The sequence below is a fragment of the Mustela lutreola genome, chromosome 7, assembly GCF_030435805.1.
Source record: "Mustela lutreola isolate mMusLut2 chromosome 7, mMusLut2.pri, whole genome shotgun sequence".
Taxonomy (NCBI): Eukaryota; Metazoa; Chordata; class Mammalia; order Carnivora; family Mustelidae; genus Mustela; species Mustela lutreola.
Window position 1 is genome coordinate 6,544,171 of NC_081296.1, and position 17,559 is coordinate 6,561,729.

General features: G+C 50.0%; 1 protein-coding gene across 10 annotated transcripts in view; it reads left to right on the top strand.

Moving 5' to 3' along the window:
* The first annotated feature begins 3,454 nt into the window (after window positions 1-3,454).
* Window positions 3,455-17,559, top strand: part of BNC1 (basonuclin zinc finger protein 1) — a 29,068-nt gene continuing 14,963 nt past the window's right edge. Inside the window, exons 1-4 of one of the 10 annotated variants that reach the window (XM_059179859.1) lie at window positions 5,320-7,263; window positions 7,746-7,807; window positions 9,758-9,904; window positions 9,997-10,198. In XM_059179859.1, coding sequence (XP_059035842.1) covers window positions 10,106-10,198 — 93 coding nt within the window. In that variant the 5' untranslated portion in view covers window positions 5,320-7,263; window positions 7,746-7,807; window positions 9,758-9,904; window positions 9,997-10,105. The other 9 variants (XM_059179863.1, XM_059179860.1, XM_059179858.1 and 6 more) reach the window with 9 other exon arrangements.

Below are 17,559 nucleotides of genomic sequence, written 5' to 3' on the forward strand. Positions count from 1 at the left end.
TGGAATTTACGATCACATTGATCCCTTCCTCACTGGCATCCCCCCTTGGTGCTCTGGCGATCTGGACCACCGTGAGCCACAGTGCGACGGGCCCGTGGAGCGTTCCTTTCTGTGTAGCCCAGGCTGTGTGTGTCATTTTGTCCCTTGGACGCTCCCGCTGTGTGGAAGATGAAGGAACAGGAATGGTCTTCTGCCACCAAAAGCCCGCAACACCACCTTCGGAATGGCTTCCTCTCTCTCTCAAGAAGGAGCAGCACTGCGGCCAGAGGGAAGAACTTGCGACATCTGAGCCAGGCCTGCCCCCCGGCAGGCAGCTGGGGTGTGTGGGGGGGGGGGCGGTGGGGGTGCAGCTTGGCCCAAACACTGCTTAGTCAGGCTCCCATGCTGAGCTGAGCTGCAGATGTGCCCGGACCTGCCACCACCAGGTGTCTGCGTCTGGGCTGGGAGGTGACGGCACAAATGTGACTCTTGCCTCCCGCGGTTTCCCAACACTGTCCTCAGAGGAATGTGGAAGACTCAGGCAAGGCCATCTTGGAAGGCCTCTGACAGAGCCACAGCTCTCTGGCCACCCAGCCATGTCCAATGCATTGGCTGGCCCTGTCCCTTTGACCCTCACACTGTGCCGCCCACAGCCCCGGGGCTGGCTCCTTCCCGGAGCTTCGGGGAGACTCAGGTGGGAGGCAGCTACCCACCTGTTCTGCTCCAGTATGTGGCTTTCATCATTAGTGCCCAAACCTCCCCAGCTAAAGGTGTTTCTTTTTAATACAATGGTCCCATGATTAAAAATGCCTTTTTTTTATTAAAAAAAAAATCTTTTTGGAAATTCATTTGTCCCCACTGGGGAAAAATTTCACACTTCCCACGGAGAAGAGATTCTGTATTTAACAGAATTATTGACTAGAGCAACTCTTCCCCGAGTGTAAATATTGGAAAAGCTTACCAGCCCATTAGCGGACTTTTCGATGCAACACAAAAAGGTCGTTACTAATCTCTGTGTGGCTTCTGAGAATCGCATTTTAAGCTCAGGCAGGCTGTGAGCCGTTTGCCATCAAGACTTAATAGACAATCTGCGGAAGTTTACTGCGCACCTACTAGGAACTAAGTAAGCCCAGGCCTCAAGAAGACGTCACTGTACGTAGCAGAAGGTGCAAATGAACAGCACGTTGGCCAGACCCAGCCTGCAAACATATTTTGTTTGACTCGCACCATATCTATCAAAAATGTGAATTAGTTGCCAACTTCTAGATATCAGAATATTTTCAGCTTCTCTTGAAAACTCAGGAAATCTGGCAAAACCGAGCTCACATTCCTGGCTAACAACTACACACTTCAGACAGGCACAGGTTTTCTTGGTTCACACGGCTCCCCACTTGCCCTGGCTTCCCTCCGACTTAACTTGCCTGGGACCTCAAAACAGACCCCAGCCTATGTCAGGGTGAGCAGTCACGGCACACCCACCCACCGGGCAAAAGGCCTCCCTCAGACACAGCAACCCAACCTGGTCTCAGTTAAGAAGACACAGATTTTTCTGATTTTGTGTCTTCTCAGCTTTTCTTTTTTCATCAACTTTTTTTTTTTTTAAATCCCTGGTAATATAAGGTTCAGGAAAACATTCTGTTTTTAGTGCTAAACAAAGAATTGAACACTAAAGGAAAATGACAAGATTGAAACACAGAAAGCAGCAAGCAAGGACTCTGAGAGCAGGAGGGGCCCTCGGGGATGCCCCCATTGGCCAGGCCTAGAGAAGGTGAAGGTCACACGCAGGTCCCACAACTGAGCAGTAGAACAGAAGCGTGATCTGAACAGTCTTCACCCAGCCGGTGACATACTCTTTTTTACACAAAGGGGTGGTTTCTCGGTCCTGGCTTCTGTTTCCAGGTTTCCAAGGAATGGCAGAGAAGCCCATCAGATCTGGAAATAAATCTGAGAACCGATTTCGGAAGTCGCATGGTAATATCAGATACACGATTGCAAACGAACCTGCAGGAAATTAATTAGTTTTCATCTAGACCTACTGACTCCCTCAGTGTAGGTCAAAATTGTCGTATTTGAAGAAATGTGTCCATTGATCTGGATGGTGTGTGTTGGGAGAAGCAGTCTGTTTTGATACTTTTCGAATTCTGGATTGCCAGAATCTTCCTTGTGTTTTCAACCAGAAATAGAGTAAAACGGGTTCATCCTAGTACTTGTTGCTAGTGGGAAATTTTTGCTAAAGAAAATATAATTCAGTTGCAACTGCCACCAAGTTGCTGACCAAAACTCTTCCACTGGACAGATTAAAGGTACTAAAAGTAGGCCGCTGCCTGGGACTTAAAACATTTTGGTACATTAATCGTAAGCATATATGGCCATTCGATAATACTGCAATATTAAATTACTGCAATAATAAATTAATACAAAAACCAGCTTTATGTCCAGCAGAGCGGAGGGGAAGAGAGCCGCGTTTGTAGAACAGAGACAATTTTACTTAACCCCACCAGTCTGGCCAGGGACACGGTTTCATGCCTGCTTTTACGGACAAGGACAGTGAGCCGGGAAAGCCAACTTCCTCGGCCAGTTTCCAGTTGCTGGGAACTGGCTTCACGTGGGTCATTCTGACTCCAAACCCCAAGCTTTGTCAGCTACAGTGGCTCACGGCACAGAAGCCACTGAGATGAGCCATGGGTTGGTGGGTCCCGGGAGACTTCTGAGAAGCGGTGACATTTGAGAAGCACCTTGAAGGACACCTTGTGTCACAAGGGGGGACGGAGAAGAGAGGAGCAGGAAGGCCTCAAGGTTGAGCCCCGGCTGGCCGGGGGAGGGGAAGTGCACCCGGAAATGGAAGGTGAGGAGTTTAGGTTTGGAATTCACAAAGCAAAGCTTCATCCTAAAGCTTCCATGTGAAAAAACACGAATCCTCCCAACACCTGTAAAGCAGGTGGCCTCACACTTAGGAGGAAGGGTCCCATGCCACAGACCAAGACACTTAGGGGGCCAGAAGGCCAGGAATGTGCGTCTAGCCTGTAGAGAGGCAGCAGAGCCCTCTGGACCTCAAGGGGCCCCCGACCCACACTTTCTCCCACATACACGCTGTCGGCCCTTTCCCCCCTCTTCCCCTCAGAGGTCTGCGCCTTCTGGAGCCAGAACCAGGCACCGCTGCCTGCCTGTCTGGCTGACTGCAACGCGCTCTTTCTTTCCGACTCGCATCTTCCCCCTCCGAGCCTGGGATGCAGGACGCGTTTTGTCGCCTGCCCCAGGCCGGACACCAGCAGCCAGGTGGGTATAATGCACCGCGGGAGGAGGAAGCTGGGCCCCCTCCCCCATCCAGTCCAGTCTCCAGAGGGTCTTTTGAGAAGGCCCGATTGTGCTCAGATTCTGTGTCTGCCTGCCCCGGGGCGTCGGGAGAGCCGCGCGGGCCGCAGCAGCTGCGGGCGATGCAGCCTCGTGGCTTCTCGGGCCCAGCAAGCCGGTTCTCCCAGAGGCTCCTCCCCATCGGCTCCGTCCCCACCTGCGGGCCCGGCTCCGGTTCGGTGGTCCCGGGACATTTAATTCCTTTACCCTCAGCGGCCTACCGCAGAGGTAACCACGGAATCAACGGAGGCTCCGAGAGCGAAGTCCCTCGCGCTGGGACAGCGGGGCAGCCGGGGCTGGACCTCCCGGCCCCAAGGAAGGGGGTGCTTTCTGAGCCTCGCGGGGACCCCCTTTCCCCACCTCCCGGGACGCGCGCCCACGCTTCCTCCGGAAATAAACTTCCCCCGGGGCGAGGGGGGCGCGGCCCTCCTCCTTGGCCGCCGTGGGACCCCGAGGGCGCCCCGGGGGAGGCAGGGCGGCCGAATCATCCCCGGAGACCCGAGCCAGGGAACTTCAGAGCGTTTCGCCCTTCCCGGGAGAGGCAAACACGGACACGTCTGTGTCTTCGCCGACAAGTGCCTTCAAGCCCGGCGGGGGCAGACACCTCCGCGCCGGCCGCCGGCGAGGGCTCCCTGTCGGCGGGGGCACGGCCTCGCACCAGCTGCGCTGATTTAGTCGTTCGCGGGCCGCCGCAGCGGGCGGCGCTTCCCCGGGCGGCGCGGCGGCGCCCACGGCCTCGGGCGACGCGGCGGCCCGGCGGGGGGGGGGGGTGAGGCGGGGGGGCGGGGCGGAGGGGCACCCCCCGGGGCGCCAGGGGGCGGGCGTGCGGGCACACGCGGTGCGCGGCGGACGGGGGCGGCCACCGCGCCGCGCGGCCGGGGCGCCCGGGGAGCCGCCCACTTCGCCGCAGCGGCCCCGACGGCCGAAGCTTGGATGCGGCGGCGCCCGCCGAGCCGGGGCGGACGCGGGGTTGGCCCGGGCCGGGGACACGCGCCGGTAGCCCCCGGCGCTGCGGCGGCCGCAAGATGGCCGAGGTAAGCGCGGCTCTCCCCCGGCGCGGGGGGCCCCCTCGGCGCGCGGGGCGGGGCGGGGGGAGCCGGGGGGCGCCGCCCGGCCGGGCTCCGTCGGCTCCGGGGCGCGCGCCCGGGGCCACTTCCCGAGGCCACCTGCGCGGCGGCGCGGGCCGGGGAGCTGGGAGCGGTCGCCGCCCGACGTCCCGGAGCCGCAGACGCGCGCGGGCACCAGGCGGGTCCCCGGAGCCCCCCGGACGGTCCGGCCGAGTCTCGGGGCAATGTCCACGGCGAGCGCGCCTCCCCCGCACCCCTCCCGGGCCCTCGGCGCCTCCGGTGCGAGTCGGAGGTAGTGCTCCCTGGATTTTGTTTCTGCAGAGCTGGGCGCGCGGTAGCCGCGGTCGGCCGGCGATGAGCGGACACCGGCGCGTGGCGGGGCCCGGGGCGCCGGGTCTTTGGAAGCGCCGCGGAGCGCGGGGCGGACGGGTCGCGCCGGAAGCCCCCGAGCCGCGAGGACGCGGAGGGGGCGCGACCACACGGGTGCCCGCCGAGCCCGCGGGTGGAAGCAGGTCGGGCCCGCGGCCGGCTCCTCGGTGGTGCTCATTTACCTGCCGGTGCCCGGCGCCGCCAGGGACACGGGGACCGCGGGGACCGCGCGCTCGCGGCTGGAACTCGGGCGGGGAGGGCGCCGCGCCGGGTCGGCTCCCGGAGGCGGGGGCGCGCAGGGCTTGGGTGGGGGGCGGGATGGGGGCGCCGCCTGTCCCCTGCCCCCTCGGGCGCTGCCCGCCAGACCCCAGCCCCGCCGGCCGCCTGGCTCTGCATCAGCCCCTACGGATTTGTCAGCCAGATGTGACAAGATTGTGGAGAGGCGCGGGCAGGAGGAGATCTGATATTAATCAGCGCATAGCTCGGAGCCAAACTTTCTCAGACGCGGTGTAAGAACATGCTCTTCTCATTTAAGGCATCCCTTTGTGGCTGTGGGGCTGCCACCGGTCCTAGTTTGACAGTTAAATGGAATGCCAACGAGCAGCCTTAATTGTGGGACTGAAATTGTGTGTGTTGGTGGGGCGGGGGTTCAGACCCTCTGAGGTTCAGTTATGTCCCCTAGTTTTATGGCCGCGCTCACCGCGGTTCTCTGAAGACAGGGCATTTAAATCGGGCCAGACGCCTGGTCGCAGCCAGGCCTCTGCTGTTAACACTTAAGGGGCCTAGCAGAGGCCCCACTGGTGTCCTGGGAATCCCTGTCAGTGAGTGAGTGTGAGTGAGTGTGTGTGTGCGTGTGCGTGCAGGGGAAGACGTGTGTTCCTGCAGCTTGGGCCGACACAGCACAGCTAGCAGCAGTTTTTTAAGAAATATATTCTCATGAAAGTGATAAAGATTTTGGCTTTACGAAAAGTGAATTGAAAAACAGCATTTGGCAGATTACCTTCTCCCTTTCTTTCTGGTGCCTTTTCATTCCCGGTTTACCGTTTTAATTTGCAGAGTTCGGGGAACCTTTTCATACTCTCCCTTAGATGCTTTGCTTGCATATACGTGCTTATGTGTTAAAACTTTCGTTCAGTGGTAAATATACTGGCTCCTCTGGTGTCCCTCCCAGATCCCTTGATAGGTATTATGAAAACCTCATTCACCGTGTGATATGTCAGAATAGCATTTTCATGTGTCTCATAAAACAACACGACTTCACAAACACGACCAGTTGTCCAGGACTGGATTTTTGCTTTCTTTGGGTGTGGAAAGATAACCACCTCGTTTGCTCTGATAAATCTTGATAAATAGCTTTATCCGTTCTGGCAGACCTAAAAGAATAAGGTGTGAGTCATCATTCACTTTCTCATTGGATAGGCTTGCTAACTTTAATTTCACCAAGAAAGCACAAGGATCTCAACTCAGCTGTCGGTTTGAACGTGTTGGTGTCACAGTTCAACACGGAGGAAAGGTGGTGAGCTCTTCCCTGAGTGCAAACACGGCTTATGCTTCGGGAACTCATAATTATGTTCAGACATCTGCATAATTTAATTTGGAAAATCATCTGTACCCATAAATGCTGTTGCCCTCAGAGCAGTAAGAATTTAGTTACCCGCCCCTGTTCCAGTCCGAAAGTGGTTAGCGGGGAGGGGTTCTGTGGCTCTTGATATTCGTTAGGCTGTCTGCTCTCATTATAATTCGTATTAGAAGAAATATTAACCCACATGAAATAATTCCTATTGGAAGTGTAAGGTTTGCATGGGGCGTGATTTTTAGTCATTGGTTCCTTTTTACATCTCTGTCCTGAAGCAGTTAGGCCTGTGTCCCAGTCCCATATTCTGTATTTCAGAATCATCACCTTGGGAAGAAGGAAGATCCACCCCACTGGGTCAGAAAAGTCATACAAGTTTCCGTGTGGAACAAATAATGATTGTCCTTTCAGCATCCCCTTATCATTTATGAATGCCTAGGGATAAGTGTAAACATTTTAAAAGTTCGGTTTGCCGGTAAAACTAAACCACAGGGGTGAGGGGCAGAAGTGTCTTAGCCTGTGTATATGGCTTTAGAAGTTATTTTGACAGTGGCCGCTAAAAGAGTCCCCCTGTAGGTTCCACAGGGTAAATTACTTGCAAGGGGAACGTGCTTTACCCCAGGTTGAATTTTCATTTCTACAGATGTCATTTAGAGTGAGTTGCTTTTGTCAGAAACAGCCCTGTTTAAAAAGAACTAAAACTAAGTACCCCAGGTAAGATATAATCTCAGTGCTGAGCCACCCATGTTTTTTCCTTTGTATATCTAAGATCAAGATTTAGAGAGCCTGTAATCTTTTTTTAATTATCTTACTCCGAATATCTTCCTGCAGATTTTTAAAATTACCTGTTTTTTTTTTATGACTTATCTGAGAGATGTTAAAAAATAACTCGGTTCGGTGCAGAAGAGACATCTGGAAAGTTTTGTAAGTTTTTTTTTTTTTTCTTTTAAATTGGTTTCCACCTGAAAACGTTATTTCCTCTTACCTTGTCATTCTTTGAAGCTCTTTTTCTTAATTCTGGGAATGCTAGGTGTCCAGGGCAGCTCACTTTCGCTGCATGGACACATGTCTACTTTATCCCGGAAAGAGTGGACAGAACAAAGAGCTGTCGGATCTGGGGCCCTTCCCAAACTTCGTGTAGTTGAAGCGGGCCAGAGGGCTCTCGCCAATCTCCTCCGTGCTCTGGTTCATTTTTATAAACCAGCCTAACACATCATAGAAGTTTGCCTTGAGGGATGATAATTTCACTCACCTAATGTGGAGGGAACTGGTTGTCTCAGTTCAGGAAACGCTTTAATTCAGACTACTAACTTTTTCTTGTATATGGTTGTATTTGCCTGTTTTGTCCTACATATTACTGTATGATCTTTCCACACACTCAAACAAACATCACAATTATCTTCCAGCCCTCCACCAGCTTCCAGAAGCCTTGTCCCAGTTCTGTACCCTCTGACTGTTCTTTGCGAAGGTAAAAATCTCTCTACGGACCACTTGAACTTTCTGGTTTTAAGGCTTTGATCAGGATGGCATAAGTCACTAATGCTGGTCCTTTCTTTTTAAAAATTCATTTTGAAAATCTAAGGTTGCTTTCTCTCTTTCTTTTTTTTTTTTTGTTTAACACTTCACTCTTAAAATCCAGTTCTCGTTAAGTCCTTGAAAGAAATATCTGCAAAATTTTACATAGAATTTTCACAATTTCATCATTATCTTGAAGCAGCAGGCACCAGACACAAAGCTGCTTGCTTGGGTAGTTGGCCACCTTAGTTAAAATTATCCGAACGTATAAATGTCTTGTGTGTGTGTTGGTTTTTGTTTTTTCTTCCGCTCCTCCCCTACAGCTCTGTTTCATTCAGAAGTTCCTACACGGTTAACATCCCTCCTTTTTTTGTTATCCAAGTCTTCTAAAGATCGTCCCTGAGGTCCTCCCAAATTTAGGTTAGAAAGGAGGAAAAAAATGTGCCCATGTCATTTGTATTTTCGTATAGTTTATTTGTTGTGGTTAGGTTGCCTTTTTCTTTTTTCTTTTTTCTTTAATGAAGAAATACTTGGTTCATAAGATAGCATTTGGATACTTTTCTACTTTTTGTGTTTTCTGGTTTCAGAACTAATAATTTTAAGAAAAAAGGGCACAGCTGTTAAATTATTTTGGCACAGAGTTTATACTTTGATTTATAGAGATCAAAAGAACAAGTATTTTCCCCACCATCCTCTTTGAACTAAGCAGCAAGAGAACGAGGCAAGGGTGTCACGCATACTTTCTACTCACAGGTAGACTTGGCCCAACATCTGTGCCCTGGGTTCTACCTCCCCCGTGCCCTGCCGCTGCCAGACCCTTCTCATCCCCTCCCCATGCTGGCAGTGAGAAAGCAGACTCGATTAATTCTGCAGTGTTGTTTTTGTATTGCACAGGCTGCCTACCTGGTGTGGGAGGCTTCCTGGTGCCTTTTTTCTACTGTGTTCATGGTAAAGGGTGTCCCCTTGTTTTTGGGAATCCAGGTGGTTCCATGAAACCAACTGAGAGACGCCCATCTGGACAGCCCACACCCGTCTCACTGCATGGCCTCGCCAGGTGTGCTCCCCTGGCCCAGGGCAGAAACGTCTGGTCTGTGGCCTGGCCTCCCGGCCTTGACACACGGGGCTGGGATGAGCCTAGGACCGTGGCATTTCCTGCACACGGTGAGGAGAGCACACCTCCGCCAGCCTCAGAGAGCACCTAAAAAAATTAGCCGTAACTCTTCAGTGTCATTAAATTCCCAGTCCGTGTCCAATTGTCCTCGACGGTCTGGCAAGCCTTAGTTTACCCACTGGTGCATCCAAGTCAAGATCCAGATAAGATCTCCCCAGGGTCCCTCTTCGTCTGTCAGTCTGCACTTTTTTCCTCGCAGTCTTACTGTGGGAAATGCTGGTTCATTTGTCCTATAGGATGCTCCCCAGGCCGGACTAGTGATTGCTTCCTCCTGGTATCGTTTACATCGTATTATTCCTCTGGCCCTGTATTTTCCGGACACCGCAGTTGACCCAGGGGCTTGATCGGATTCAGGTTGAATGTTTTCCGCAAGAACACGCCGTCCGTAGTCATACGTATCTTTCCATTGGGGGCAGATGGCCTGGTCATCATCTTTTACACCAGGAGTTGCAGGACTGTAATCCTTCATTCACTCCCTGGACACTTCTGGAAAGGGAGTCTGTCTCATCAGCGGTTTGGTTATTCCAAAACACAGTTGTATTAAAAAAAAAAGATACAGACTTGATTCTTGCCCTCCGTTTGCCAGTTTGAGGAGCAATTCATTGGTTCCCTAAAGGCAGCTAATGAGCCTTTCTTTTGTTTTTAGTATCTTTCAGAATTGATTTTAATATAGTGAATGACTCACGCCAATTTCTGACGAGCCGTATTCTCTCCTCCTTGGTTCTTGAACAGTCGAGCTGGATGGCTAGCTGCCCCCGTGAAAACGTGTGCTCCCTTAGGGCAGATGCTGAGCTCCTCGTCTTTGTGTCCCGAGGCCCCTACAATTACCAGTACATAGTGGATGCTTTAAAAACAAATAAAAACTCAGCGACAACAAAAGTAATTTGTTAAATAAATTGGCATCGTTTCGTTGGACTGCTCACAGAGGACGATGGCATGAGACGAATGTCTGGTCTTGTGTCTCTCTCCAGGCCGCCTCGGGTCCAGTGCCACCTGCTGCCTCCCCTGCAAGGCCCTCGTGGCCTTTCTCCTCTCTTCTTCCCCGTTGTCCTTGTTGCCCATCTCACAAATGGGGCTACTATGTTCAGAATCCTAGCTGTACCTCTGTGGATTTGCAAATGGAAGGAAGACTTAAAAATTGAAAGAAGTCGCAGAAAAACGAGAGGACAGGAGGTAGGGAGCAAAAAAATCCGATTTCACAAAAGACATAAGAAATTACAAAATGTGTGTAAGAGGTAGATCCAGAGAGGCCCAAAGGGCAGTTTGGAAGAGACCTCCCACCGTGAATGACACAGTGTCCCCAACCACGAAGGTTAGCCTGCAGCCACAGTGAGAATGGGGTGACAGCTTCACTGCAGGAGAAACCAGGTCCTCACCCCACAAGCTGAGGGTGGCCCTGAAAAGATCTGTGTGGTATAGATCCTGATTGGCAGTGTTTGGTCTGAACTGCAGCCTTCCGAGACTCAAACATATTAACGATTGTCTGTATCAACACTTAAAAATACAACTTGGAAAAACCTGAAGTGGTTTTATGCTATAAGGTTGGTGACTTAAAACGTGGTTTGTGATTTCGCAGATTGGCTCCTTGATTTTTTAAGTTAGGGAGTTAAGATTCTTAACACCAAGAATCTGGCACAGCCTTAGAATCTCACACTTATGAGACAACTACAGGCTCTAAACTTGGCCTTGGTGATTTCTCCTCATTAGCCACTTTTCACGTGATTTTTTACGCAGCCCTTTCCACGGCCAGCAGGACAGTTGGCGTGTAAATTAGGAACTACCTTCTGCTAGTCTAAGCTCCTAACAGTCACCATCCTTTCTGTGCAGCCTTCCTTAGGGTGTGGCCTCAGAGTTGCCTCGTGGTCGCAAAATGGCCTCTCCAGTCCAGCCATCATATTCTCGTTCCAAGAAGGAAGAAGGAGGACAAGTAAAGAAGTCTCTGCTGAGTCAGCTCCCATTTACAAGGAGCTTTCTGTAAAGCTCCGCCTAGCAACTTCCACGTGCTTACCACTGGCCAATGCTTAGTCACCTGGCCACCCACAGAGTCTCAGAAAGGAAGATCCGGCAAAAGGCTTTTGGGTGGGCATCTATAATTAGTGAGCATGGCGCTGCTGCCGCATTTGTTCCCTCATTCTTCTCTCAGCTCATCCCGGTGGAGGGGCCTGCAGGCTACCAGGCCCCGTGCTAGCTGCTGGGTGCCAGTTTAGGGTTCAGTGGGTTCCTTGCCTCTTTTCGGAATGATTCATTGTGTCGCAATGTTTGTGGACGTTTTTATAATATGTATTTTTGGTAGCTCTGTCTGTGCCAAGTCAGACCACCAGAGCCCAGAGGACCCAAGAACCTTGGTGTGGGCCTTGTCGCAACAACACTCTCATCGTACCGATTGATCTTTTCAGCTCTTATTTGTACGTCCTCGTTAATAGGCAACTAGGCCTTTGAGGTTGGCAGGAACAGAAACCAGCCCTTTGTAGGCAGAGGCTCCATGGCATGGAGCTGAAGGTTCTCTGGCAAATGGGAAGTAATACCCAAGTCTTCTAAGCCAGTTGTAGGCTTTCCTGCCTCCCCGTGGAAGATGTTCATTGTGGTGAAGGTTGCAGGAAGTCCAAGCTCGTCACCTCTGTGTCCAGAGGGATTCTTTTTAACACAGGCAAATCAAACTCATTTTGTATTTTTTTTTTTAAATAAAAGATTACTTAGAACAAAATCAGGACTCCTTGGCCTGTCCCACAAGATCCTAAGCAAAGTGCTCTCTCCCGCCTCTCTGACCCACATTTTCCACCGTTAACCTTACTAACTCACTCCATCTACACTGACTCCTTTTCTGTTCCCTGAGCCGCTTTGTGCCCCTGGGCCTTTGCACTGGCCATGCCCTCTGCCCTAAAACACGTCCTCCCTCTCCAGTTCTTCACTGGCTCCTTGGTGTCCCTTGGATTCAATTCAAATGTCACCTCTTCAAAAGTCTTCAATGATGATCTTATCTAAGTCCCCTTACTTACACCCCTCCCCCTCCAGGCTACCCAGTAGAATTGTTGGCATGGCTTTCTGTTTATTTTATTCAGTGCTACCTTACTCTGAACTGGTACTGTTTATTTTCTGTCTTTTTTAGATTATAAGCCCCTGGAGGGCAGGCACCTCATTGGTCTTGTTCAATACTTTAACCCCAGTGTTTAGAACAATGCCTGGCTCGTTAATGTTCAGTAACTATGTATTCTTGTATTATTATAAGCGAAGTTTCTTTACAGTGTGAAACTTTAATGTCCTTATCTGTGGAATGTGGATGATAATGACTGACTCTCAGAGTTGCTGTAGGAATTAGGTGAGACCATAAGTGTTAGCCCTAAATAGTGATATTTCAAGATAGAATCTACCTCCAGTATCCAGACTGGAGTCTGCCGTGACCTCCCGTGAGTCCCTCTGCTTCGTCGTCCATAAAATGGGGGCATTTGTACCTGCCTCCCAGGAGGGGGTGATGAAGAAACCAGACAGTACAGGGGCCTACTTAGTGCAGTGCCTCACATGCCGTGAACTCAGGAAAGCTCACCAACTGGGAGACTTTGGGGAAATTGCAAATCTTCCATAAATACAAGTTTCCTGAGAAGAATGCCCTCCTCACAGTGTTGTACTGAGGGTCGAATGAGAACAGCTATGAAATCATGCCACCACGCAGTAGGGCAGGTGCTGGGAGAACATCCAGTGTTACCACTGGATTCACAAGTGCCCAGTGGAATTTTCCGTGATGGTGAAAGTGTTTTGTATCTCCACCGGCCAGTATGGTAGCTGCGAACCCCGTGTGTCTGCTGAGCACTTGAAATGGGGCTGGTGTGACCAAAGAATTGAACTTTTCATTGTTTCATTTTTATTCATTTAAATTTAAGTAGGTGGGGGCCCCCAGGTGGCTCAGTGAGTCGGGCATCTGCCTCAGGCTCAGGTCACGATCCTGGGATCCTGGTCCTGGGATGGAGCCCCACCTCGGGCTCCCTGCTCAGCTGGGAGTCTGCTTCTCCCTCTGCCCCTCCCCTTGCTCATGCACATGCACACACACACTCTCTCTCTCAAAAATAATCTTTAAAAAATAAAATTTAAAAATAAATTTAGACAGGCACATGTGGCTAGCGGCTGCCATGCTGGACGGGGCAGACCAAGTCTCTTGAGCCTACAGAGCTGTCCAGCAGGTACGCAGTTCCGTTTTGGATCCGATCCATTCCACAGATGCGCCCTCAAAGCATCAGTGCCCCAACTCTGGAAGCCCCCTGAGGTCTTCTGTAATTTTGCTCCTTCCTCTCGCATTCTATCCCCTGCATTTATCCTCAGGGATAGGAAAATACCTGCATGCACTAGAGATAGAATCAGCTTTGAAGTGGACAGTTCTTATTCGGAAGCTCAGCATCCAAATCCCATCAGAGGCCTGCGTGGCCCCTCCACCGCCACCCTAGGGAATGTCTGTGCGTGGACCCCACCGTGTGCCTGGGCCGGCTGGTGGCTAAGAACTCAAGTCAGCATCTCCCCAGATGAACAGTGGAGCAGGGGTGTCTGCAGAAGGAAGCGGGACCCTCAAGTCTTTCTAAAAACGAGGTTGTAACTTTCTGTCCCAAAGACTGCAAGTCGCGGAGGCATCCATCACGATACAGGTGTGTTGGTGATTTCTGGATGAATGAGGGGGCCGAAGACAGCTACAAAAAAGCAAACCAGAATTCTGAATGTTGATTCGCAGCACATCAGAGTGACTAATAACAATTCGGAAATAGTCTGATTGAAATGAGTGCGTAAAAAGCAATAATCATGTCTTGATGAGTTCAGAATGTCGTAAACATCTGCTTTATGTCTCTGAAGAATGGAACAAGTATTAGGGTCCCAGGGAAAGGATGTAAGTGTTAAGAGTTTTCCATATTGATTTGCATGAGTACTTTTCGTCCTGTAATCAGAATTTTGGGGTTTGATTTCATTTTAGAAGTTTTAATTTGTCTTTAGATAATGGTGCTATAATTTTTGCCACATCGTGGAATTCTGATATGGGTGGAAAAACTCAAGGGCCTTAATATTGGAAGTTTTCCGAGGTACTGTAATTAGCTTTTTTTAGCTCATAAATAATTCCTCTGAAATTTCCGTGGATGTTTAATGAGCTTTATTAAGCCTTATTCAAATAGGTTCATATAGAGCCACATGAGTACTTCTTATAAAACAGCATTCATACATTGAATTTTATCCATAATGCTGCTTAAAATTCTGTCCCCAAACCAAAAGCTGCAAAACTGAATAGTCAGGTTCGGCCGGTGGGTCTCACCGGGAGGCGGTTTTGCTCCTCGTCTGGGGAGGTTTTCAGTTTTCACAAATGGAAGAGGGAGAGGCGTTTCTGTGGTGTCTGGTGGGTAGAGACCGGTGTGCTCCTGGGCACCCTACAATGCCCGGGATAGACTCCACAAAGGATTATGTGACTCAGGATGTCGATCAGTCTGGAGTTGAAGAACCCGGAGTCCCGTGTCAGAGACACAGAAAAAGTGAATTTCAGTCTTGGGCTAGGAAATGTGCTCGGGATTGTTTCCCTGTAGTTAGTTTCCTCGTGCTGGGCCTGAGGTGCACTCACCCGGAGCTTCCGGGGGCTTTGCCGAGCAAGAGCCCTTTAAGCAAAATCTTCAGGAAAGGAAGGACACCTTTCTGTGCCTGAAGCTGGTCCTGTGTTCTGAATGAATGAGTGTGAATTTACTCTGTGTGGCTCTGCCGCTTTGCTTACAAACAGTGACTGGCATCTTGAGGGACAGGATCCAAAATAAGAATTTTTTTCTCCTTTTAGAAATTTCCTTTAGCAGTGCCTGCGTGGCTCAGTGGCCTTCGGCTCAGGTCATGATCTCAGGGTCCTGGGATCGAGCCCCACATCGGGCTCTCTGCTCAGTGGGGAGCCTGCTTCCCCCTCTCTCTCTGTCTGCCTCTCTGCCTACCTGTGATCTCTGTCAAATAAATAAATAAAATCTTTTAAGATTTTTTTTTTCCTTTAAAGCAGTCACATTTATCAGAATGTAGGTTGTGAAATAGTCCAGAGGCTCAGTACAGAGTATGCTGGGAGCTGCTGAGAGTGCAGATGACTGGTTCCAGGGTCAGCCGGTGCTCAGAGTCACAGGGCTGTTGGAGAAATCTGGACAGCACGCTTGCACTGCAGACAACGGGACATTCTTGTTGGGACCGTGCGTCATAGAACTTAACCAGTACTCATTTTTGTCTTTCCAGATCAGGGATAGCATGTCATCATGTGTCTAGGAATACAGATGTGTGGGTTCCTGTGTTCAGCCACCTATACCAGTCTCTAGGAGCAGAATCTCTCTAACCGAAAGGTGTAATGATACCTGGCACAGCATTGCTCCATCCTTTCTTCATTAGGAGACTAGATTTTTTCTTAAGATTTTATTTATTTATTTGACAGAGATCACAAGTAGGCAGAGAGGCAGGCAGGGAGAGAGAGAGAGGAAGCAGGCTCCCTGCCGAGCAGAGAGCCCAATGCGGGGCTCGATCCCAGGACCCTGGGATCATGACCTGAGTTCAAGGCACTGAGTCACCCAGGGGCCCCAGGAGAATAGGGTTTTTTTTTTCCTAATTGTGCCTCCCCAGTGAAATTTTAGTATGATACTATATACTACGTTTCTGTTCACATATGTGTATGTGTTTCATACATAAAAAGAATATTTTTTCACCTCCCCCCCCCCAAGAACTAATTTTCACCTTCGGATGGTATCACCCCTGATAAGCGCGAACGCAGTATTCCAGTAAGGTTGTGGTGATCACAGGGGGTTCTTTGTAGGATGTCGTATGGCTTTACAAAACGGGTTTTCGGACACATATTTTCTCTTTTCTGTGTCGTGATCCTTCTGGAAGGGGTCAGGGAACACCGTTACTGTTGGCAGCTATGATCAGCCCCACTCCTTCCCCTGAAAATCTCGTCTAGTCGCTCTGTTGAGGCTGGTGGTAATCTGAAAGGAGTCAGGGATGCCATCACATCAGGGAGATTTTAGCCTGTATTTAAGCAAAGTCGCTGACTTTTGGGGGGACTTTATTTTTTAAAACACTTTTAGATTCACAGCAAAATTGTAAGTAGAGATTTCCAATATACCCCTGCCTCCACACGTGGACAGCTACGGGGTTATCCACATCCCCCACCGGAGGACACACCTGTGACAACTGATGAACCTATTCGAACACGACATCATCTCCCAAAGCCCATGGTTTACTTTAGGACTCATTCTTGGTGTTGGACCTCCTATAGGTTGGGGCAAATGTATAATGGCGCATACCCATCATTATAGTATTGTACAGGGTATTTTCACTGTCCTAAAAATCCTCTGGGTTCTACCTAACCCCTGGCAAGCACTGATCTTTTTAACTGCCGGCATAGTTTGCCTTTTCCAGAAGGTCATGTAGCTGCAGTCAGACCATGTACAGCATTTCAGACTGGCTTCTTCCATTTAGTAACATGTGCTAAGGCTCCCCCGTGTCTCCTCATGGCTTGGTGGATCATGCCTTTTTAGTGCTGGGTGATATGCCAGTGTCTGGAGGGACCACAGTGTACTTACCCATCCCCCTGCTGAAGGCCATCTTGGTCGCTTCCAGGTTTTGGTGATCATGAATAAAGCTGCTGTTTCCAACATCCACGTGCTGGTTTCCGTGTGGACATACGTTTTCAGCTCCTTTGGGTAGATACCGAGGAGCGTGACTGCTGGGCTGTATGGTAAGAGTATGTTCAGTTTTGTTGGGAACCACCAAACTGTCTTCCAGAGTGGCTACCATTTTGCATTCCCACTAATAGTGAATGAGAGTTTTTGTTGCTCTCCTGACGAGCATTTGGTGTTGTCAGGGTTCTGGACTTCGGCCTCTCATAGGCATGTCAAGGACTGGTTTTTTCAGTAGTATTTCCACTGAGATATACTTTATTGACTATAAAACTCACCCCTATAAAGTCTATAGCTGAGTGGTTTCCCTATATCCACAGAGTTGTACAACCATCACTACTATGTAATTTCAGAACATCTTCACCTTAAAAAGCAACTCTGGTCAAAATTTAAAACATCTGTGCTGCAAAGGGCACCACAAAGAAAGTGAAAAGATCATCCACGGGCAGGAGACAACATTCGCAAATCATCATCTGTTATGGGACTAGTACTAAGAATATATAAAGAACTCTTACAACTCAGTGCTAAAAGACAAACAACCCAATTAAAAAATGACCAAAGCATCTGAACAGACATGTCCCCAGGGAAGACCTACAAATGAATGGCCAATGAGCTCATGAAAAGTTACTGATCACTGTTAGCCACTGAGGAAATGCACACCAGAACCACAGTAAGATACCACGTCATACCCACTAGGCAGGCTGTTTCTAGACAGACAGACAACAAGGGTTGGGAAGGACGTGGAGAAATTGGAACCTTCCCACATCGCTGGTATGGGAGTAGAATGGTGCAGCCACTTTGAAAAACCTTTGACAGATTCTCCAGTTAAACAGAATTACTATACAATCCAGCAGTTCCACTCCTAGGAAGATCTAGAAATGA